Source organism: Cajanus cajan, chromosome 4, assembly GCF_000230855.2.
Source record: "Cajanus cajan strain Asha chromosome 4, NIPB_CcT2T_4, whole genome shotgun sequence".
NCBI lineage: Eukaryota > Viridiplantae > Streptophyta > Magnoliopsida > Fabales > Fabaceae > Cajanus > Cajanus cajan.
In genome coordinates, this window is record NC_138520.1 from 62725883 (window position 1) to 62750029 (window position 24147).

At 41.7% G+C, this 24147-nt stretch overlaps 1 protein-coding gene and 1 non-coding gene across 2 annotated transcripts; both read right to left on the reverse strand.

The window, feature by feature from the left end:
• Positions 1 to 7056: 7056 nt before the first annotated feature.
• LOC145957657 (small nucleolar RNA R71) lies at positions 7057 to 7162 on the reverse strand. Its single transcript, XR_014433700.1, has one exon. It is a non-coding gene; the product is annotated as a small nucleolar RNA R71 (small nucleolar RNA).
• Positions 7163 to 17665: 10503 nt separating this feature from the next.
• On the reverse strand, positions 17666 to 19399 carry LOC145957436 (uncharacterized). Its single transcript, XM_083073694.1, has one exon. The coding sequence runs from the start codon at positions 19397 to 19399 to the stop codon at positions 17666 to 17668; it is 1734 nt and encodes a 577-aa protein (XP_082929820.1).
• Between the last annotated feature and the right edge of the window lie 4748 nt (positions 19400 to 24147).

The window sequence follows — 24147 nt, forward strand, 5'->3', positions numbered from 1 at the left end:
ATAACGTTATGACTCTACATACATTATTCCAACTCCAATCATTTAAGATATTCTAATAATTCACTATTTACCTATATCATTATTTAATAATAAGGACAACATATATATATATATAATTCTAGTTCTCATTTAAAAGAATTTATTGAACATTTTATTTAAATTTATTTTATTCTATAAGTTCATAAATGTGTTTCGCTAGTACAAAATATAAAATTTATGTCAAGATTTTTTTATCGGACATTAAAATATCCGATATAAAAAAAGTACAGTGGCAATTTTGAAAATAAGTTCAACTTTTTCATGTCGAAATTCTATGTAATTCGACATAAAAAAAACTTTTTATATTTCTTTGGGTGCCTTCGTCTTCTTTGCGTGCACGAGGTTACATCTATTTGGGTGTTTTTAGGCGATTTTTGGCGAAGGGTTGCTCGAGTATGTGGGGACGTTTTGAGTGACGGCGAGTTCCGGTGAAGGGCTTCTCGTCATTCGTGGGTGATTTCGGATCTTTCTGACCGATTGGATTCCGGTGAAGGGCGTTTTCTAGGTTTTGGACGATTTGAGGTTAGTATATATATGAATGAGTTTTGGCTTCCTTCCATTGTGTATGAATCTTGCTGGGCCGAGCAACAACTATTGTATGAGTTTCAGTCACGACGATTTTCGGCAAAGGGTTCCTTGAGTACGTGTGGGCGTTTTCAGTCACGACAATTTTCGGTGAAGGGCTTCTCGACATCCATGGATGATTTCAGATCTTTCTGACCGACTAGATTGAGCGTTTTCTAGGTTTTGGACGATTTAAGATTAGTATATATGTGAATGAGTTTTGGAGGAGGTGGAGGTGAAGATTGTCTTGCTGAAAACAATTTTATATCGGTCATTCGCAATGTCCACGTAAATTTACGTCAATTAACTCAATTAACGTAAATTTACGTCTCCCACATTGACGTCAGACTATTTTACGACGTAAAAAACTTGAAATAACATGTAAATTTTATATTTTTCACTAGTATTGAAAAAATATTATAAAATAATTTATGGATAACTCATAAAATATTTTAACCTTTTTTTAATAAATTATCTAATATAACTTATTATTTAACTTATACGAGAATTTATTAAAATATTCATATTCGAATGTTGTTACCAACATAAATAATTTTTATTTATTTTTCATTATTTCATTAAAAACTAATTCCAAATTCTTTTTCATTACTCCCTCTAGACGTTTTTTTTCCTCCCTAAAAAAAAAACTTTGTTCCTCTTATTATTTTCTCTTTCCCTCCAAGTATTTTTTTTCCTATTTATTTATTTATTTTAATGTTTTTCATTAGAAACAATTTTATAATATTTTTCATTACTCCCTATAGAGGTTTTCGTTTCTCTCTCAAATAGTTTTTTAATCATGAACTTATAGTATATATGAAATTGACTTATAATTTTTAAAATTTCTGATTCATAATTTTTAATCATAGTTATATATGATTTCTCACATTTTACTATTAATTTATTTTTATAAACTAAAATTAGGTGAATAGTGAATAGTAATTTTTTATTTTTAATATTATTTAAATATATAATGTTATTTAAAAAAAATTATTTAGTTACTTTTTAAATTTTTATTTTATTTCCAAGTAAGATTTAATTTGTAATATTTTTTTTAAATGAAACAACATCTTATAAGTATTAAATAATAATATATTCAAATACTTTAAAATAATATAAGTATTTATCAACTTGTACATCTAAACGCAATAACTTTTAAATTTTAAGCACTTATCACGTAAGTTCTTAATATATTAAAATTTATTAAATAAGATGTAAATTAAGTTCTTTATCCAAATAGTTCCTTAATGTAAAATTTTACATCAATTGTTTTATTTATTCTCTTGGTTGTGTATAATATTCTCTTAGTTGGTTACAAAATTGTTAGAACGGGAAGATATTCTAAACAGGGTGTTATGACTTGTTGGGACTGCCAGTAGAGGTCCATCTAAAGGACTACTGTACAAGCTCAATCTACAAACAATTTCATCCACTTAATTACATCTATTCAACTAGTCTTTTAGCGCCAGAAGATCTTCACAGATAGCTTGCCCATCAACTAAGAAAAGTAATGTTAGGAGAATCGAACCGACACGAGAAGGTGAAAGTTATCCCAATTTTAGAAACGAAAACTTCAACGTATTATGTAGGAATGCATATTTAAATTGTATAGCAGGAAAAACGAGGTGCTTTAATAAGATAATAACTTCTACAAGTATTCTTGTTTAAGAATGAGAATTCAAAATTATAATGTAGAATAAATTTGTAATTTATATCTGTAAAAGGCATGCATGAAAACAATTGAAGTGCATGTGTGCACCAACAAAATGATTTTACAAAGAATTGCTTTGTCAAAGTATAATTCGATTTTTCCTTTATTTATTTCAAAAACAAAAGTCCTGTTTATAGTGCAAACTTAAACACCTAAGCTGCAGAATTCTTCGATATTTTAAGGCTATAATCACGCTGATCAAGCTGGAAATTCTGTTAATGATAAAAGGCATAAATTTGGGAGCAAAACAAACTCTCTATCTTCTCATTCATGTTGCAAATGAAATTACACTTATTTGTAGTTGAAAGAAAAACACAACGTTTACATCTTTAAATGTCTCTCATAATTCACACCATTAATATTATTAAAACAAAAATAAAACTCCTAATTTAAGTTTCATAACAAATCTCCCCCTTAAACTTAAATGTTTTTCCCATCTCTCATTCCAATCAGCCTTTTGCAATTCTCCAGCAGTGTAGTCGGCAGTGACTTGGTAAATATGTCTGCTGCTTGAACTCGGCTTCCGACATGCTCCAACTCGACTTTTCCTTGTCTGATCTGCTCTCGGATGAAATGAAATCGGACGTCGATGTGCTTGCTCCTTCCATGATTAACCGGGTTCTTTGCCAACTCGATTGCCGACTTGTTATCAACTCGGATCACAATCGCTTCATCTCGGATTACTCCCATATGCCTCAGTAAATTTGAAAGCCAAACTGCATGACATACACTCCAAGATGCCGCCACGTACTCGGCCTCGCAAGTTGACAGAGTTACAATAGGCTGCTTCTTTGACAGCCAAGTAAAAGCCGTATTCCCGAGTAGAAATACATAACCCGAGGTACTCTTCCGATCATCAACATCTCCACACCAATCACTGTCCGAGTAACCCACTAATCGGTAGTCGTCCGATTTTGAATAGAAAAGACCAAGTGATAGGCTTCCTCGTACATATCTCAAAATTCTCTTCAAGGCCTTCCAATGTGTGTAGCTCGGATCCTCCATGAATCTGCTCGTTATCCCAACACTCAACATTAAGTCGGGTCTCGTTCTTGTAAGGTACCTCAGACTTCCGACTAAGCTCCGATATCTCCCAGAATCAGCTCGATCTCCTCCATCAAACTTTGAAAGTTTTGTGCCTGGTTCCATTGGAGTAGAAACCGGATTGCAATCCTCCATTTTAAACTTCTTTAGGATTTCAAGTGCATACCTTTCTTGGGATATAAAAATCCCTTCATCCGATTGCTTCACTTCTAGGCCAAGAAAATATTTCATCAGGCCTAAGTCAGTCATCTCGAACTCTTTCTTCATTATCTCCTTGAACTCCTTGATCAGTTTAGCATTGTTTCCAGTGAATATGAGGTCGTCGACATAGAGAGCAACTATCATCATATCTTTTCCTGATTTCTTTATGTACAAGGCATGCTCGTAAGGACATTGTTCATACCCGTTTTTCTTGAAATACCCATCAATCCTTTCATTCCAAGCACGAGGAGCTTGCTTCAACCCGTAGAGGGCTTTTCTCAATCTCAGCACCTTCTTTTCTTCTCCTCTCTTCATGTACCCGAGTGGTTGCTCAACATACACCTCCTCCTTCAGCACTCCATTTAGAAAGGCTGACTTCACATCCATCTGTAGAATTTTCCATTGTCTCTGAGCAGCTAACGAGATCAGAAATCGAATTGACTCCATTCTCGTGACAGGAGCAAAAACCTCATCATAGTCAACTCCTTCCTTTTGTTTACAGCCCTTCACAACAAGCCGAGCTTTATAACGCTCAACCTCTCCCTCAGCATTCAACTTCTTTTTGTACACCCATTTTACTCCAATGGGTCGAGCTCCTTCAGGAAGGTTGGTCAATTCCCAAGTTTTATTACGCTCAATCGCCTCAAACTCCTCATCCATAGCTGTTCTCCACTTCTCATCTTGGACAGCTTTCTCAAAACTCAAGTCTTCAGAGTCGGCAAGAAGACATACAACATGGACTTCACTTGTAGTGTCGTAAATTTCCCTCAGGCTTCTCATCCTTGGCTGTTGTAGCTCGGATTCTTCATCTGAGAGCTCGGTCGTAGTTATTGTTGAAGGTACAACAATGTCCGAGCTGGTTTCTTCTTCGGCCGAGTTACTCCAACACCATTGCTTTGTTTCCTCCACGTGAACATCTCGGCTCACCACCACCCTTTTGTTATCAGGATCAAATAACTTGTATGCTTTGGATTTTTCATCATATCCAATAAATATATACTTCTTGCTTCGACCTTCTAACTTTGTCCTTTGCTGTCTTGGCACTTGCCCATAGGCCAAGCTACCGAACACCCTAAGATGAGAAACACTTGGCTTCATGCCACTCCAGATCTCCTGAGGCGTCTTCTCTCCTAGCTTTGCATGTGGACATCTATTTTGCACATAGACTGCGCACTGCACTGCCTCTGCCCAAAACTTCTTCGGCATATTCTTCCTTTTCAACATAGATCGAACCATATCAAGAATAGTTCGGTTCTTCCGTTCCGCTACACCATTTTGCTGCGGAGAATATGGGGCAGTCAAGAAACGCTTAATCCCATGTTCCTCGCAGTATTTGTTGAACTCAACAGAAGTGAACTCGCCTCCTCGGTCAGATCGGACTGCTTTGACAAATGTACTCATCTTTTTTTCCACCATCACTTTGAATTTCTTGAAGGTTTCAAATACTTCTAACTTTTCCTTCAAAAAATAAACCCATGTCTTTCTTGAGAAATCATCAATGAAAGAGACGAAATATTTCTTACCACTGAATGATTATGGAGTTATCGGCCTGTTAAGTCTCAATTTTACCTCTTTTTGATGAGACTTATTGAACAAATTCCACTCATCCTTTGAACCATTGCAATATAATTGTTCTCTTTTTGGTTCATTTTGTATGCAGATATAACTAACCCAAATTCATCTAACAATACCTTAATCCACCTCATTTTTTGTACAGGTATTGAGCTAGAGATTTGAGGATTGAAGATCTTTTGGATTGGAAACATAAGGAGCCAAGGAGCAGAGCAGAGTGTCTGCGCCGGGCGCGAGACTCCACCACGCCGGGCGTGATCGAGGCAGAGAGTACCTCAATACTCTCTGGAACGAATTGCGCCGGGCTTAATAGAGAATTGCGCCGGGCTCGCTCTAAGGCAGAGAATGCTTGAAAGTCTCTGGAAGACACTGCGCCGGGCGTAAAAGTAATTGCGCCGGGCTTATAACGAGGCAGAAAGTGCTCAGAAGACTATGCGCCGGGCGCGACAACTTATGCGCCGGGCGCAGAACCCTAATCTGACCTCCCAGGCTCGTATTTGAAGCCATTTTCGAGGGTTTCTCCCTCATTCACACATTGGGCGCGTTTTGGGAGCTGTGGAAGGGATTCCCGGAGCTTGGAGCCGTTCGTGTGTGGGTCTTTCCTTCGGTTCTTCATTTCTCCCTTCATCTCTATTTTGTATTTACCCTCTTTGTTGAGTGGTTTCACCCATTTTTGTGGGGTTAGATGTAACCAACGAATTCTATTGTAATCCTTACGGTTTTTATGATATATATACATGTTGTTTCATTCATTGTTGTTTATGTTTCTATTCTTAATGCTTGCTTTGGATTTAATCTCATTGCATGATATAGGTTCCATTGGGTATTGGAAAATAACCCTTGAAACTAGCTCTGAAACAAATGCCTAGTGGGAAATGTATCTAGGAATGGAGCTTAGCCCATTAGTAGTCTTAAACCCTAGCCCGTAATGCGGATGTAGATATTGGGTACTCAAGGGATTGATATTCAATATCCACATCTAGGCTCTTGCTCTAAGGGATTAGGTTTGAGTAAACTATTGGGTTGACTAAGCAATGAATTTAACAAGAGATTAAGGATTCATTAGTTTGACGTTTGGTGAAATCTGACCCCACAATCTCACAAAACCATAAAATCATTTCTACCCTTTCCACTCACAAACCAATATTTATTTACAGCTTTCATTCCAATAGTCTTAACCTTGAATTCACATGACAAATTATGAAATTGGAATTATTCTTTAGTCACGAATAGTCAATAAATGCTTATATTACCTTCTAATCCCTGTGGATACGATATTTTTACTACTTGAACGGCCGGTATACTTGCCGTGTTTGAGACCGTTGATAGAATTAAACGAATTTACAAATATTAACAAAAGTGTTTCAACGGAAATCTCAACAAGTTTTTGGGGATTGAACGCACGGCAAGGAGGAATAATAGCAATAGGAGGAGAAGGAGGACTAGAGCAAATCCAGTTAGCCAACCAACCATTCAGTTTCCTGAAGCTTTTGTTTCTGACATTCCTGAGTTCACTATGGAAGGTGGAGATGGTACTCACAATAACAATCACAACCGGAGGCGCACTATAGGTGATACTTTCACCTACACTAGCCCGAGGGAGTTCTCAAGCATTGTGAGGCCTACAATGAACGACAAACTAGCAGAAATGAAGCCTGCACTGCTACAGCTTATCAGTTCTCATCAATTTTCTGGCCTGGATCATGAAGACCCACACACTCATCTCTACACTTTCTATGAGTTGTGTGGTTCAGTTGGAGTTTCTGGGGCTGATGAAGAGGCACTTTTCATGAGGTTGTTTCCATTTTCTCTGAATGGTAAGGCTAAGGCTTGGCTTCATTCTCAGCCAAACCAAAGCCTGACAACTTGGAGGGATGTGGAGACCAAATTCTTAGCCAGGTTCTTTCCCCCATCTAAGAACACTGAAGCCAGAACTGCTATTGCTACTTTTGCTCAAGGTGCTGATGAGCCACTATGTGAAGCATGGGAGAGGTACAAATCATTGTTGAGGAGGTGCCCGAATCATGGTTTTGAGGTGGAGCTTCAAGTTCAAACTTTCTGTAATGGGCTACAACCTCAAACCAAGATGATATTGGACGCTTCTTTTGGAGGGTCAGTCATGTTCAGAACTGCTGAAGAAGCTATCACAATCATTGAGTCCATGGCTTCCACAGACTTCAGGAGCCAGCATGGTAGAAGTTCTTCAACCAAGAGAGGAGTTTTGGAGTTGAGTACTCAAGATGCGGTGTTGGCTCAAAACAAGATACTTTCCCAACAAATTGAAGCTTTGAATCAACAGATGGCCAAGCTTCCTCAACAACTTCAAGCTATGCACTCTAATGCTCCTCCTATGCAACAAGTGATGGCATGTGATTTTTGTGGAGGTGACCACCCTAATGGTTATTGTGCCGGATCTTCTGATCCCCAAGGTGCAGAAGTGAATTACATGGGGAATCAAGGGCGGCAAAATTTCTCTCAACATCCCTATCCGCAAAATTCAAATCAGGGGTGGAGAAATAACTATGGTGGAAACAAACCAGACATGAATGCTTCATCAAGTAGCAGACCTCCACATCAACACCAACACTCACCTTTGTATGAGAGAACCACCAAGTTGGAAGACACCTTGCAACAATTCATGCAACTGTCTATGTCCAACCAAAAGAACACTGATGCCTCAATTAAAAATTTGGAGATACAGGTGGGGCAAATAGCAAAGCAGCTAGCAGAGCAGCATAAAGGTTCTTTCTCAGCCAACACTGAACAAAACCCGAAGGGGCACTTGAATGTAGTATCTACAAGGAGTGGTCGGGAGTTTGTGGTGAAGGAGAGTGAGAAGAATGATGAGAGCAAGGAGAAGAATGACACAGGCGAAGATGATGATGATAGTGTTGATGAAGAGATCATCTTAGAGGGCCCAGGAGTGTGGAGAAGGAGTGGAGGAAGTGAGTCGGTTGTAGAGAATAAAGAAAAAATTGAAAATGACAAAAAGAAGGAGAAAGAAAAAGAACTTGAAAAAGAGAAAGAAAGAATCAGTAGAGAAAAGAATAAGGCGCCCATGGAGGAGAGGAATATTGTGAAGGTGCCACCCACCAAAAGCTTACCGTATCCTCATGCACCTTCAAAAAGGGATAAGGAGAGGCAATATGCTCGGTTCTTGGAGATTTTCAAGACCCTGCAAATTAACATTCCGTTCTCCGAGGCATTAGAGCAAATGCCTACATATGCCAAGTTCATGAAAGAGCTCCTCACCAAGAAGAGAAAGTATTTTGAAGAGGAGACCATTACATTGGAGGCGGGGTGTAGTGCCATTATTCAGAAGATGTTGCCAACAAAATCCAAGGACCCTGGTAGTTTCACTCTTCCAGTCACTATTGGGAGTTTAGCTATTGGGAAGGCCTTGCTTGATTTGGGGGCTAGCATCAATCTCATGCCCTTATCTATGCTTCAGAGGATTGGCGATTTGGAGGTGAAGCCTACTCGCATGACTTTGCAGTTGGCGGATCGATCTGTGAAGTATCCTCATGGCATTGTGGAGGATGTTCTGGTGAAGGTGGACCGTTTCTTATTTCCCGCTGATTTCGTGGTGATGGATATTGAAGAGGACGTTGATGTACCTCTCATTCTTGGCCGACCATTCATGAAGACTGCAAGAGTTCTAATTGATGTGGATGATGGGAAGCTTAAGGTGAGAGTGAATGATGAAGAGGTTAACTTTGATGTGTTTGATGCCATGCACTACCCCAAGGACAAGAGCAGTTGCTTCCGGGTTGATGTCATTGATGAACTTGTTGAAGACTCCAGGAAGCATATCTCTTTCACTAACTCTTTGGAAAAAGTGTTAGTCAATATGGTTGAATACCTCCATGAAGAAGAAGATAGAGAGGTTGAGGCATGTTTGAGGAGCCTTGACTCATATAAGGAGGTGACACCGGACTCAGTGCACATGGAAGATTCGAAGGATGATGGGGAGGTGATCACCCCGAAGCTCGAGTTGAAGATACTCCCTTCTCATCTAAAGTATGTGTTTCTAGATGAAGGTGGAAGCAAGCCGGTTATCATAAGTAGCTCCTTATCCCCATTGGAGGAGGAGAAACTTGTGAGAGTTCTGAAGTTCTATCAAGGGGCAATTGGTTGGTCTATTTCTGATCTCAAGGGAATTAGCCCAGCCTATTGCATGCATAAAATATTTATGGAGGATGAGTACAAGCCGGTTGCTCAACCACAGAGGAGGCTTAATCCTGTGATGAAAGAGGTGGTGAAGAAGGAAGTGATTAAGCTGTTAGATGCCGGCATGATCTACCCTATTTCTGATAGTGCATGGGTGAGCCCTGTGCAAGTAGTTCCAAAGAAGGGTGGCATGACGGTGGTTCGGAATGAGAAGAACGAGCTGATTCCTTCTAGAACGGTCATGGGGTGGAGAATGTGTATTGATTATAGGAAGCTAAATAAGGCTACCAGGAAGGATCATTTCCCACTCCCATTCATGGATCAGATGCTTGAGAGATTAGCTGGTCAAGCTTATTATTGCTTTCTTGATGGGTATTCAGGTTACAACCAGATTGTGGTGGATCCGGAAGATCAGGAGAAGACCGCTTTCACTTGTCCTTTTGGTATCTTTGCTTATCGGAAGATGCCATTTGGATTGTGCAATGCTCCTGCAACATTTCAACGATGTATGCTAGTTATATTCTCCGACCTGGTGGAGAAGAGCATTGAGGTCTTCATGGACGATTTCTCCGTGTTCGGGTCTTCATTTGACGAATGCCTGACTAATCTTGAAGTGGTGCTTAGAAGATGCTTGGAGACCAACCTTATACTCAACTGGGAAAAATGCCATTTCATGGTGACCGAGGGGATAGTTCTGGGGCACAAGATTTCTCACAAGGGCATTGAAGTTGACCCAGCCAAAGTGGAGGTAATAGAAAAACTTCCTCCACCCATCAATGTCAAAGGTATTAGGAGTTTCTTAGGGCATGCTGGCTTTTACAGGCGCTTTATAAAAGATTTTTCAATGATAGCCAAACCCCTGAGCAATCTCCTAAACAAAGACACTCCTTTTTGTTTTAATGATTCTTGTATGAAGGCTTTTGAAGCTTTGAAGGCTAGACTCACCTCTGCACCCATAATCACTGCACCAGATTGGAAACTGGATTTTGAACTCATGTGTGATGCTAGTGATTATGCGGTTGGGGCAGTCTTAGGCCAAAGAAGGACCAAAATTTTTCATGCCATTCACTATGCTAGCAAGGTTTTAAATGAGGCACAAATCAATTATGCCACTACTGAGAAAGAGTTGCTAGCCATAGTGTTTGCATTGGAAAAGTTTCGGTCCTATTTGATTGGTTCCAAAGTGGTTGTGTTCACAGATCATGCAGCCATTAAGTACTTACTCACCAAACCGGATTCCAAGCCAAGACTCATTAGGTGGATTCTTCTGCTTCAAGAGTTTGATTTGGAGATAAGAGATAAGAGTGGCAAGGAGAATCTGGTTGCTGATCACCTCTCAAGGCTCATAAATGATGAGGTGACCCTGAAGGAGAGGGAGATCTTGGAGGAATTTCCTGATGAGAAGCTGTTCATGGTGCAAGAACGACCCTGGTTTGCTGACCTGGCAAACTTCAAGGCAGCTGGAGTAATCCCTGAAGATTTCACATGGCACCAGAAAAAGAAGTTCCTCCGTGATGCTACCTACTACGTTTGGGATGACCCTCACTTGTTCAAGATTGGTGCAGATGGCCTATTGAGGAGGTGTGTCTCAAGAGAGGAGGCCAAGAGTATTTTGTGGCACTGTCACAACTCCCCCTATGGAGGTCATTTCAATGGAGAGAGGACAGCTGCCAAGGTGCTTCAATCTGGATTTTACTGGCCAACACTCTTTAAAGATGCCCATAGTCACGCCAAGCAGTGTGACAGTTGTCAAAGGGCCGGAGGAATCACAAGGAAGCATGAGATGCCCTTACAGAACATGCAGGAAGTTGAGGTGTTTGATTGCTGGGGCATAGATTTTGTTGGTCCACTGCCTTCGTCCTTCACAAATGAGTATATTCTCGTGGCGGTGGACTATGTCTCAAAATGGGTTGAAGCCATTGCTACACCCAAGGCGGATGGCAAAACAGTGGTGAAGTTCCTCAAGAAGCACATATTCAGCAGATTTGGTACCCCCAGGGTACTTATCAGTGATGGAGGTTCACACTTCTGCAATACTCAATTGGAGAGGGCTCTAGAACATTATGGAGTCCATCATAAGGTTGCCACCGCCTATCACCCTCAAACCAATGGGCAAGCTGAGGTCTCTAACAGAGAGATCAAGAGGATTCTGGAGAAGACTGTTTCAGCTTCAAGGAAGGACTGGTCTACAAAGCTTGATGAAGCTTTATGGGCTTATAGAACCGCCTTCAAGTCTCCAATTGGTCTCACTCCATTTCAGTTGGTGTATGGAAAAGCTTGCCATCTTCCTGTGGAACTGGAGCACAAAGCTTATTGGGCTTTGAAGCTGTTGAATTTTGATCCTCTCAGCACCGGTGAGAAGAGGAAGCTGGAGCTGCATGCTCTTGATGAATTGAGGCTCCAAGCCTATGAATCATCTAAGCTCTACAAGGAGAAGGTCAAAAGCTATCATGACAAGAGAATTCTGAAGAGAGAGTTCAGGGCAGGCCAGTCTGTGCTTCTGTTCAATTCCAGGCTCAAACTCTTTCCTGGAAAACTGAGATCAAAGTGGTCTGGCCCTTTCAGAGTTAAGGAGGTGAAACCCTATGGTGCCATAGAAATTGAAGATCCTGAGGCACAAAGAAGTTGGGTTGTGAATGGACAGCGGTTGAAACCCTACTTGGGTGAAGAAGTCGAAAGACTTTGCTGTATCCTTTCTTTTAGAGACCCTTGAGGTCTCTTCTTGTTAGGCTCGGGACAGTAAACAAGCGCTTCCTGGGAGGCAACCCAGAGATCTGAACTTTGTTTTTATGTGTTTTGCAGTTACTTGTTATTTTTAATTTTGATTGTTTATTGTTGCGTTATAATTGTATGTTATACTGGTTCTAGGACTTGTTGTGTGGATGTTTATGTTCTATGCTATGTATGTTGTATTATGTTGTTTGTGTTTGATATTATGTGTTAAGTGTGTGAATCATGCTTGAGTGGATAGATTTAAGTTGAATTTGTGAGGAGTGTGAGGAGTGAAAAATCTAGGTGAAAGCTTCAGAGTTAATCACGCCGGGCCTGTCTTATCCACGCCCAGCGCACCTACAGTAATGTGGTCTCTGTCAAGACACACGCCGGGCTCAATTTATTTTGCGCCCGGCCTAGACTTCATTGTAGCACTGGAACGACCACGCCCGGCGCATTTATTGGCGTGCCGGGCGCATTAATAGTTAGGTGCTCCAGGGGTTAGCCAAGCCCGGCGCGCGTAGCGCATTCACCACTGGAAGGTCTGAGCATTAATTGCGCCGGGCCTACCATCTGCCATGCCCGGCGCATTAAATTCTGGCACGTTGTAACCCTAATTGCGCCGGGCGCAGAACGGCACCGCCCGACATCATACCAGAAAGGGCAAACTTTGGGTTTTTACTGATATGGCGCCCGGCGTGGGTAATTTCACGCCCGGCGCGACCGCGCAGATGCCACCCACGTTTCACTTCCGTTTCTCACAACAACTCCCTTCCTAACAAATCCTCTCAACTCCCTCAACTCATCTTCCCTCTCCAGCCTCCCTCTCTCAACCTCCCACTTCACATTCTCAACTCTCAAATCACATTTCCCTCTCTCAACTCAGTCTCACAACCCTTTTCTCCGTACTCCACCTCAAGGGCACGCAGCTTCTTTTCTTCTCAAGTGCACGCGGCTTTCCTTCTTCCTCCACGCACTCCACCTCCAGTAGGTTCACACTCAACATTTTCTTGTCTGGTTTTGCAGTTTTCCTTCTTCTTTTTTGGATTTTGGGGTGTTGTTATGGGTGCAATCACGCCAGGCGCGGTACCCTCGGCTGAAGCTGCGAAACGGCCCTTTCAAATTCCAGAACGGCCCGTTTTGGACTTTGGAACGCCCTGTTCCATGTCCAGAACGGCCAGTTTCGGTATTTGGAACCGACTGTTCCAATTCCAGAACGGCCCGTTTCGAATTTAAGAACGGCCGTTCTGATCTTGGAACAGCCCGTTCTGGCCATTTTTTTTCTCTGAAAACGCGTACTCGCGCCCGGCTTAATTTATTTTTTGCGCCCAGCGCAGTTGGTTCCAGAGAGTCCTCCCTACTCTCTGCGCCCGGCGCAATTATGTTTTGCGCCCAGCGCACGCGCTTCCAGAGAGTTTTCTGCACTCTCTGCGCCAGGCGCATGAACTCCTAAGCCCGGCGCAATTCCCCTCTGAAACCCATATTTTGGTTGTTTTTAGTTCCGTTTTAAATTCCATTTCCAGTCTAGGGCTAGTTTCCTTTTCGGTAAATTGCACTGGTCATCCTTATATATTTTTATGCTCATGTCTGTCTGCCTGGGATTTCTATTGTTTATTTTCTGCAGATGGCCTCTTCTAGCAAACGCCCGCGCCAAAGCAAATCTGGGCAAACTCCGCGCAAACCGACTCGGCCTTATTCTGATCTCTTCCTCACCGAGCGCAACGAGAAGCACTTTGAGTCAGTTAGTGCGAAGAAGTTCATTCTTGAGAGGAGAGTCGAGTTAGAGCCAGGTGAGGCCCCTGAGTTTCAGGCCGAGCTACGCCGACGCCGATGGGGAACGCTCGGTTCTTACCCACTCCCGGCCAACATAGCAGTAGTCAAGGAGTTCTACGCCAATGCCCTGCGATTGGAGGAGGGCATTGCGCCATTTGTTAGCTATGTTAGGGGTGTGCGAGTCCCCTATGACGCCCAGACGATTAATCAATTTTTGGGGACTGCGTTGAGGGATGATGAGGAGTCAGAGTATAGCAACTACACCATGGAGACGATGGACCCCGCTCTAGTAGAGGCTGCTATCTGCGTACCTGGACGTGGGTTCCACAGGAACCGATCTCAGTTGCCTCTCCACGTGAAGCGCCGGGACCTTCTTCCAGTGGTCAGGATCTGGTCAGCCTTGGTGCATGCCAACATTCTCCCGTGCTCCCATGTATCTGACCTGCACTGGTCTCGGTCCATGCTCATGTATTGCATTATGACTCAGAGGACCGTGGACCTGGGCGGCATTATCTGTATGGAGATCGCTGGCTGCGCCAACTCCGCACCTAGCTCAGCACTAGGACACCCATCCCTCATCACCCAGTTATGCCAGTTGGCAGGGGTGGATGTCCACTTGCCACAATTTGAGGGTCCTGGCAGGGCCATTGACAGCAGATACATCTCTGCCTATTGCCAGGACCGCGCGCCACCAGCAGCCCCTGCCCCCGAGCCTATTCATATTGCTGGGCCCCAGGAGGACGTACCCATGGATGATGCTGCTGCCTCAGACCCTCCACTCACTATCCATCAGCGTTTTGACGCCTTGGAGGGTCGCATGGCCACATTCATGCAGCGCCAGGAGGACCGCCTGGATACTTTCATGCAGAGGCACGAGGGCCAGATGGCATCACTCCACCGTGGACAGACTTTCATGTTTGATGCCTTCAGGAGATTCACACTCCACTCTGCCCCTGATTACCAGTTCCCCACCACCGCTGACTATCATGCTTACACGGGGTGGCCTGGGGACCAGGCTCCTTTCTTTGGGGGGGTGGAGCTTCCGAGGATGCTGGAGGTGCTGCTGAGGAGGGTGGAGCTGACCCCGGAGCTGCGGATGATGACCAGGCCCATGATGATGCAGATGGAGCTGGCCTTGGACCATTTTAGTTTTATTATTTGTTGTCATTTAATTTTTCTGTTTTTCAGTTGTAGTTATTTAACTGTTTTAGTCCCAGAACCTTATTTTATATATCCATTTCTTTTTGGTGATTACTCTGTTGGTTTTTTTTGTGAATAGTCTGCCTTAGCATGGTTTTTAATCTTGTTGATACTTGTTTTGCTTGTGGTCGATTCTGGATTATAGTTTGCTTGATGTTTATGGTGTGTGTACCTTAGACATTTTCAAGTCACATTAGATCTTTAGTTCATGACTAGTTGCATACGGGTTTCAATGTTGATCATAGAACTGAGCTGAGTTTGATAGTTTGTGGATGCATAGCCAGGTGAGGTTTGAGCCTAAATACCTATGAGTGAACTACACTTAGGTTGCATGATAGACTTTGCTTGAGTTTCCCTGGTGGTTTGCTTATGTTGTGCACTTATATGATCAAGGCATTCACACTTCCATATTTTGTTAACCATCTAAGCCAAAAAGCCATATCCATTTTCCACTTGACCCATACCTTCCTAAGCCTAAACACCATACCTTCCACTTGTCCCAAACCATGAAAAATTAACCATAACCCTTGCTTTGGTTAAGAGAGCAAACTGAAGACATCAAATAAGTTGGGGGAGTTGAAGAATGGGGAATTTTGGGAAGAAGAAGTATATGGTCAGCCATTACAAAAAAAAAAAAAAAAAAAAAGAAAGAGAAAAACAAAGCAAAACAAAAACAAAAATATTAAGATGCAAAAATGTAAATATGCATCTCATAAAGGCTAATGGCTTGGATCAGGTAAAGGGCAGGTGCCAAATTGTTATAATGGGGTATGGAGAGGGACATCATTGAAAAATCTTATTTGCTCTCTTAAGCTATAGCACCTTCAATCCTTGAAAAACCATAAAACTGCTACCGCTTGACCCTGCTTGACCCAGATTGCCCTAATAAAGACCTTGTGATAAGTGTCTGCATTTGTTTTACCACTGGTTTCATTTGGAAACGAAGAGCAAAGTTGAATTATGTGGCGTGAGTAGTAGACTAGAGAGAAACACTCACCCTGATACACTAGTGTGCATAGAGAGAAACATTTTCCTAGTGAGGATGCATACACAGATAGTCATTACTCCTCTCAGCTCTTTGATCTCTTTTGAAACCTTTGTTTGCACCTTGTCATGTTCTATTGCAATAATTGTGATTGGAAATTCATCTGAGGTTCATGCTTGCGAAAAGAAGATACAAGTGAACTAGGATGTAGAAATTGACTCACTTGCATTACTTGTTATCTGCTAGATTAATTACCTTTTGCTTGAGGACAAGCAAGGTTCTAAGTTTGGGGGAGTTGTTAAGTCTCAATTTTACCTCTTTTTGATGAGACTTATTGAACAAATTCCACTCATCCTTTGAACCATTGCAATATAATTGTTCTCTTTTTGGTTCATTTTGTATGCAGATATAACTAACCCAAATTCATCTAACAATACCTTAATCCACCTCATTTTTTGTACAGGTATTGAGCTAGAGATTTGAGGATTGAAGATCTTTTGGATTGGAAACATAAGGAGCCAAGGAGCAGAGCAGAGTGTCTGCGCCGGGCGCGAGACTCCACCACGCCGGGCGTGATCGAGGCAGAGAGTACCTCAATACTCTCTGGAACGAATTGCGCCGGGCTTAATAGAGAATTGCGCCGGGCTCGCTCTAAGGCAGAGAATGCTTGAAAGTCTCTGGAAGACACTGCGCCGGGCGTAAAAGTAATTGCGCCGGGCTTATAACGAGGCAGAAAGTGCTCAGAAGACTATGCGCCGGGCGCGACAACTTATGCGCCGGGCGCAGAACCCTAATCTGACCTCCCAGGCTCGTATTTGAAGCCATTTTCGAGGGTTTCTCCCTCATTCACACATTGGGCGCGTTTTGGGAGCTGTGGAAGGGATTCCCGGAGCTTGGAGCCGTTCGTGTGTGGGTCTTTCCTTCGGTTCTTCATTTCTCCCTTCATCTCTATTTTGTATTTACCCTCTTTGTTGAGTGGTTTCACCCATTTTTGTGGGGTTAGATGTAACCAACGAATTCTATTGTAATCCTTACGGTTTTTATGATATATATACATGTTGTTTCATTCATTGTTGTTTATGTTTCTATTCTTAATGCTTGCTTTGGATTTAATCTCATTGCATGATATAGGTTCCATTGGGTATTGGAAAATAACCCTTGAAACTAGCTCTGAAACAAATGCCTAGTGGGAAATGTATCTAGGAATGGAGCTTAGCCCATTAGTAGTCTTAAACCCTAGCCCGTAATGCGGATGTAGATATTGGGTACTCAAGGGATTGATATTCAATATCCACATCTAGGCTCTTGCTCTAAGGGATTAGGTTTGAGTAAACTATTGGGTTGACTAAGCAATGAATTTAACAAGAGATTAAGGATTCATTAGTTTGACGTTTGGTGAAATCTGACCCCACAATCTCACAAAACCATAAAATCATTTCTACCCTTTCCACTCACAAACCAATATTTATTTACAGCTTTCATTCCAATAGTCTTAACCTTGAATTCACATGACAAATTATGAAATTGGAATTATTCTTTAGTCACGAATAGTCAATAAATGCTTATATTACCTTCTAATCCCTGTGGATACGATATTTTTACTACTTGAACGGCCGGTATACTTGCCGTGTTTGAGACCGTTGATAGAATTAAACGAATTTACAAATATTAACAAAAGTGTTTCAACGGAAATCTCAACACGGCCCACATAGATCGGTATGGATCAGTCCGAGTTGCTCCTTTGCTCGGTACTCAGAACTCCTTGGGAAAGAAGTCCTCGCGTGCTTCCCGATCACACATTCTTCACAAAATTTCTTTTCAAATTCCATTTTGGGAAGTCCAAATACCATCTCCTTTTTCACCAGCTCGGTCAAACCCCTAAAGTGAAGATGACCAAACCTCAGATGCCACTTCATGGCCTCATCCTTCAAATCAAGTTGCATGCATTCATCTCGAACTATTTTCAGCTCAAGTTTGTACATGCGATTTTTCTTCATTTCTACTTGGGCAACTAGTCTCCCGAGTTTATCCTTCAGTTGTAGTTCTCGGTCCTTCATCAGAACCGAGTACCCTTTCTCCATTAACTGTCCCATGCTCAATATGTTGCTTTTGAGATCAGGTACGTAGTATACATCTCTGATCTCTCCGATTTTCCCATTTCTCTGTTGATATCGGATCGTTCCTCGGCCTTTGACGGCTACTTTTGAAGCATCTCCGAAAGAAACAGATCCGAACTCCTCCTTTGAAAGCATTTTGAACAAGTGCTCGTCACCACACATGTGATTGCTTGCGCCGGTGTCCAAGTACCAAACAGAGTTATCAGTACAACTCGGTTTGATCTCGGAAGAACAGCTCGGTTTGATCTCGATTTCTGGAATATTTGTCACCAGCAACAATCCTTCATCTTCTTCCTCGGCAAGGAAGTTGGTTGGTTCCTCCTTTTTCTTCTCGGACCTACAATCTTTGGAAATATGACCCAGATTTCCACAATTGTAGCATTTTATCGAGTAACACTCCTTGGCCACATGTCCATACTTCCCACAGTTATAACATTCAATAATGTTATTTGTGTTTGATTGGCCACCCCAGGTCTGACCTCGGCCTCCCCGCGCTTGACCTTGGCCACCCTGAGTTTGACCTCGGCCACGCCAGTTCTGTTGGCCGACATACTCATTACCTCGTCCTCCTCTTCCTCGACCACTTAGGCCTCTACCTCTTCCTCGTCCTCTATTATTCTGAGCATAGAGCACCTTCTCCTCCTTTATTGTCGCCTTTGCCTGGAGAGCTTGTTCAAGGGACTCCCCCTTCTCCTTTTTATTCTTTTTCCTTTGCTCAAACGCCTCCAGGGACCCAGTAAGCTCTTCGACAGTGAGCGTTGACAGATCCTTGGACTCTTCAATTGCACACACTATATTCTCAAAGTCATCTGTCAATGACCTTAAGATCTTCTCCACAACTCGGCTCGAGGGAAGATTCTCTCCATTCCTGTTTAGTTTGTTCGCCACAGTCTCCACCCGAGTAATGAACTCGGATACACCTTCTGACTCCTTCATCCTCATGTTTTCCAGTTCGCCCCTAAGGGTTTGAAGCCGAACTTGCTTCACGCGTTCATCTCCCTTTTTTGCTTTCTCGAGTATGTCCCATGCCTCTTTTGAAGATTTAGCATTAGCAATCTTCTCAAAACCCGACTCGTCAACAACTCGGTACAGCAAATACAGTGCTGCCTTGTCCTTTGCCCGAGCAACCTTCAATGCATTCAGTTGGGCATTTGTATACCCCTCAGTGGTCACCGGTTCCTCGTACCCATTCTCAACCACATCCCAGTTGTCTTGGGAGCCGAGAAGGGCTTTCATCGGCAGCTTCCAGTTGTCGTAATTGACATCTTTAGTCAATTTGGGTAATGGAATGCCATTAGTTAAACCTGCCATCTCTCTTGAGATTATACGCTCCACTCACACACCTCACAAGAATTTTTTTCTCTTCTCTCGGGCTGGGTACACCAGGTCGGCTCAGGTCGGCTCAGGTCGGCTCACTCTCACCTCATGCACACAAGCTCTGATGCCAATTTGTTAATGATAAAAGGCATAAATTTGGGAGCAAAACAAACTCTCTATCTTCTCATTCATGTTGCAAATGAAATTACACTTATTTGTAGTTGAAAGAAAAACACAACGTTTACATCTTTAAATGCCTCTCATAATTCACACCATTAATATTATTAAAACAAAAATAAAACTCCTAATTTAAGTTTCATAACAAATTCATGGCCAGATAAAATAAAAATCACTTTGACTTCTTCACCACCAGACTTGATTTTTCTGCTAAGTTTTTATCAACTTGTATTGTGTCTTTGCTGCTATGAGGTTAATCTGTAACCATGAAGTAAGCAACAGTACCCATGTGATTGCTGATCCATGTTTGGTGAGGGATTCCCCTATTTTTGTCCTCATTAAATTAAACATTGAAATTCTATATTGTCTAACTTAGTATTGTTGTCTCATGTGCATTATATATGTGCATTCGGTCATTCAAATCAAGTTGGGAGAATTTTCCTGTGTGATTCAGATTTTTGGAAATATTGCTGTTACATTTTGAAGGGCATAGAAGGTGAATTTCTTCTAGTGGTGGTATAGCAGCACATGTACTAGATCGTTTTCTGCAATATGTCTAGATACACAGCCTTTTTGGCTTTGGCATCACTTACATCACATGTCACCAAATTACTCTCATATTGCTTTTATTCTATTTTTTGTTTTGTTTTTTTGCCTGTTTACGTTTTAGGATAATAATAACTACAGTGCACTTTGTTTTATCGTTCAATTTTCAGAAGATCCTTGAGGAATATGCATCTGACTTGTACTAATGTACAATAAATAACTGTATGCAGGTGGTACTTACAATTATACCCTGATATTATGCATCAATTTGTCCTTGTTACCCCCTTATATAATTTTATTTACGATGATTACTTAGATCAGAAATCTTGAGAGATTAACGCCGATCTTGGAAATCCTATGAGAGATCATATAAAATTCTCCAATGTGAAAGCTACCGTTTGCAAAATGTTTACTACTAGTGAAAGTATGAAATCTTTAACAAAAGAGAATCTATTGAAGAAGAACAATGCTGAATTAGATAATTCATCTGACAAAAACCCTCTTTTGGGAAAGTTGGTACTTGATAGCAAGGCTTCTGAAAAGAATATCTGGTTCAAATATATCAAGGAAACCAAAATCAAATGAAAAATTGGATTGGTCTTTGACTGAAAATTAGAGAGTGATCTCAAAGATAAGAAAATATATACCGCCAGAATAAGGGTTTTTTTTAGTGATCAAGAACAACAATCAAGTCTATTGTTCTTAATAAGATCCTATTTGTCAAGCCAGTTTGTTAAGAAGCTGAGTAGTGTATTGATTCCATTGGTTTCTGACTCATTGTCTGACAGAGTTATTTGTTTGCCTTGCTATTTATTCTTTTTGTTCTTTTGTGGTTGGTCGTTAATGTTGGATAATCTTAAATTTCTAGAGATATCCGAGATATCCGAGATATTCGAGATATCCAAGATATCCGGGATATCCGATTTAGTTATCTGGAATTATTTGATTTTGAGTTATTTGGTTTCAGATTAGATAAGATAGTTTTTTGGTAAGTTTTGATTTGATAAGATATTTTATTATCTTCTTGTTAATTCAGTACGTTGTACAATGGCTATTTAAAGGCCATCTCTTATTCAATAAAAATCACAGTGAGTTGCTACGATCACCCACAATTTTAGTGTTACTCGTCTCTCTTAGTTTTTCTACAAATTGGTATCAGAGCTATATGCTCTGAGTGCCGAGTGTGAGAGGAAAACAGTGTGCGCCTGTGAAGGGGGAAGAAAAAAGAAAGAGAGAGTAATGGCAAAGGTTGTGAATGGAATGACCGTACCACAACTGTCAAAGAAAACCAATTATGATAATTGGTGTTTACAAATGAAGACCCTGTTGGGTTCCCAAAGTCTATGGGACATAGTGGAGAAGGGGTTCCAAGAACCCGAGGAGGACGAAGACCAATCTGTGGCTCAGATTGCCGCATTGGAAAAGACACGAGTGAAGGACAAATCGGCTTTGTATTTTTTGTACAATGCCGTGGATGAGTCAGGTTTCGAGAAGATTGCAAACGCTGCATCTTCAAAGGAAGCATGGAAGATCTTAGAGGTTGCGCACAGAGGTAACCACCGTGTCAGACAGATTCGACTTCAAACTCTCCGAGGAGAGTTTGAGAGTTTGAAGATGGAGGATAAGGAACAAGTATCCGAGTACATAACTCGGGTGGAGAAGGTGGCTAACCAACTAGGAAGGAATGGGGAGCCAATGCCAGCAAGTAGAATTGTGGAGAAAATCTTGAGATCATTAACAGATGATTTCGAGAGTATTGCATGCGTAATTGAGGAGTCAAAGGACTTGTCAGTTCTCTCAGTGGAAGAGCTCGCTGGGTCACTCGAAGCCCACGAACAAAGGAGGAGGAAGATGAAGAATACTCTTGATCAAGCATTACAGGCACAACTTGATTTGAATGAAACTCGGAACACTCAGGGCCGAAGATCAGGAGGACAAGGACGAGGTGATCATGGAGGACGAGGCAAAGGACGAGGTGATCATGGAGGTGATCAAGGACGAGGTCGAGGACGAGGTGACCATGGAGGTGGACAAGGACGAGGTGATCGTAGCCAAGGAAGTCAGCCAAGGTCCGAGGTGGAATGTTATAAGTGTGGCAAACTCGGCCACTACGCAAAGGAATGCAGATCGGCAAATTGCTACAACTGTGGCAAATACGGTCACATAGCAAAGTATTGCCGAGCTAAAAGCCGAAGTGAAGAAAAAGGGAAGAATCTTCTCACAGAAGAAGAGGACGAGGAAGCAGGAATTTTGATGATGACGCAGAGCTCGGAGACCAAGCTACGTCCGAGTTGTGCCTCCGAGGTCCAGCTAAACTTGAGTTGCGTCGAGAGATCAACAATTGAGCCTCCAAGCTCATATGAGATGTCAGAAGCCGAGCTTGATTCGAGTTGCCTAAACAACTCGATCTGGTATTTGGACACTGGAGCGAGCAATCATATGTGTGGAGAAGAAAGTTTCTTCAATGAACTCATCAAGGTAAAGGCTGGATTCGTGTCATTTGGGGATGATTCCAAGGTGGCGGTAAAAGGGCGTGGAACCATCAAGTTTATACAGAAGGATGGACGAGTTGGAGAAATAAGGAATGTCTACTACGTTCCCGAGCTTAAGAATAACATCTTAAGCATGGGGCAGATGATGGAGAAAGGAAACTCGGTTCTGATGAAGGATCGAGTGCTTTATTTGAAGGACAAGCATGATCGTTTAATAGCCCGAGTGGAGATGAAAAAGAATCGGATGTATAAACTGGAGATGAACATCATTCAAAATAAGTGCTTAAAGCTAGACGTGAAGGATGAAGCAATGATGAGGCATTCTCGTTTTGGGCATTTAAACATTGGAGGTTTGACCGAGCTATCAAAGAAGGAGTTGGTGCATGGACTACGTGGTGTTGGGTATTCAAGAACAAGTTTTCCGAGCTCGTCCGAGTACAAAGCAAAGGAGCAAGACATCTACAACTCCACTGACGAGTTACATGTAGTATGTCTATTGACAAGAACAGAAGACATAAAATCTGAAGAGGTGGTACTTGATGAAAGATGGAAGAAAGCAACGGATGAGGAGATCGGATCAATTGAGAAGAGTGAGATGGGAAGTAAAGCTGAGCTAGTTGAGGAGTTTAAAGAAGTGAAGAGGGAGTTTGTGATGACCGATTTGGACATCATGAAGTACTTTCTGGGTTTAAAGGTGGACCAAAGAGCAACGGGTATTTTTGTGTCCCAAAAGAGGCATCGGCCACCTCGACGCAGGGGGTGCTGGACGTTGCATGGCTCGCGGGGCCATGGTACACAGAGGAGTATCGCGCTCTGGTGGAAGAAGTATCGAAATGAAAGAAGAAGGAGAAATTTAAGATTATGGGGGAGTTTTGTTGGATAATCTTAAATTTCTAGAGATATCCGAGATATCCGAGATATTCGAGATATCCAAGATATCCGGGATATCCGATTTAGTTATCTGGAATTATTTGATTTTGAGTTATTTGGTTTCAGATTAGATAAGATAGTTTTTTGGTAAGTTTTGATTTGATAAGATATTTTATTATCTTCTTGTTAATTCAGTACGTTGTACAATGGCTATTTAAAGGCCATCTCTTATTCAATAAAAATCACAGTGAGTTGCTACGATCACCCACAATTTTAGTGTTACTCGTCTCTCTTAGTTTTTCTACAGTTAATATTTGACACTACGATAGAATTCTATTGGATTCTAGTTTGAATTTTGAAAACTAAATCTGCCATTATGATATGTGAAGAGCATATTTACTTGGGATGTTTTCATCCCTTGTGGTTGTTGGAGAGTGTCCAAGAAAAACACACATTTGCTTCTACTCATACTAATTGAGAAATTTTGTGAAGGAAACCATTAATTATTTCTTGAAAGATTATGAATCCCGTCTCGTTGCTTGTATCATTTATTGATTTTCCGTACCGAGTTCAGATCCCAAAAACAGACATTAATATCTTGTATTCTTCTACATCAAACACCTTTGCAACATCTGCAACATGAAACACTACTACACC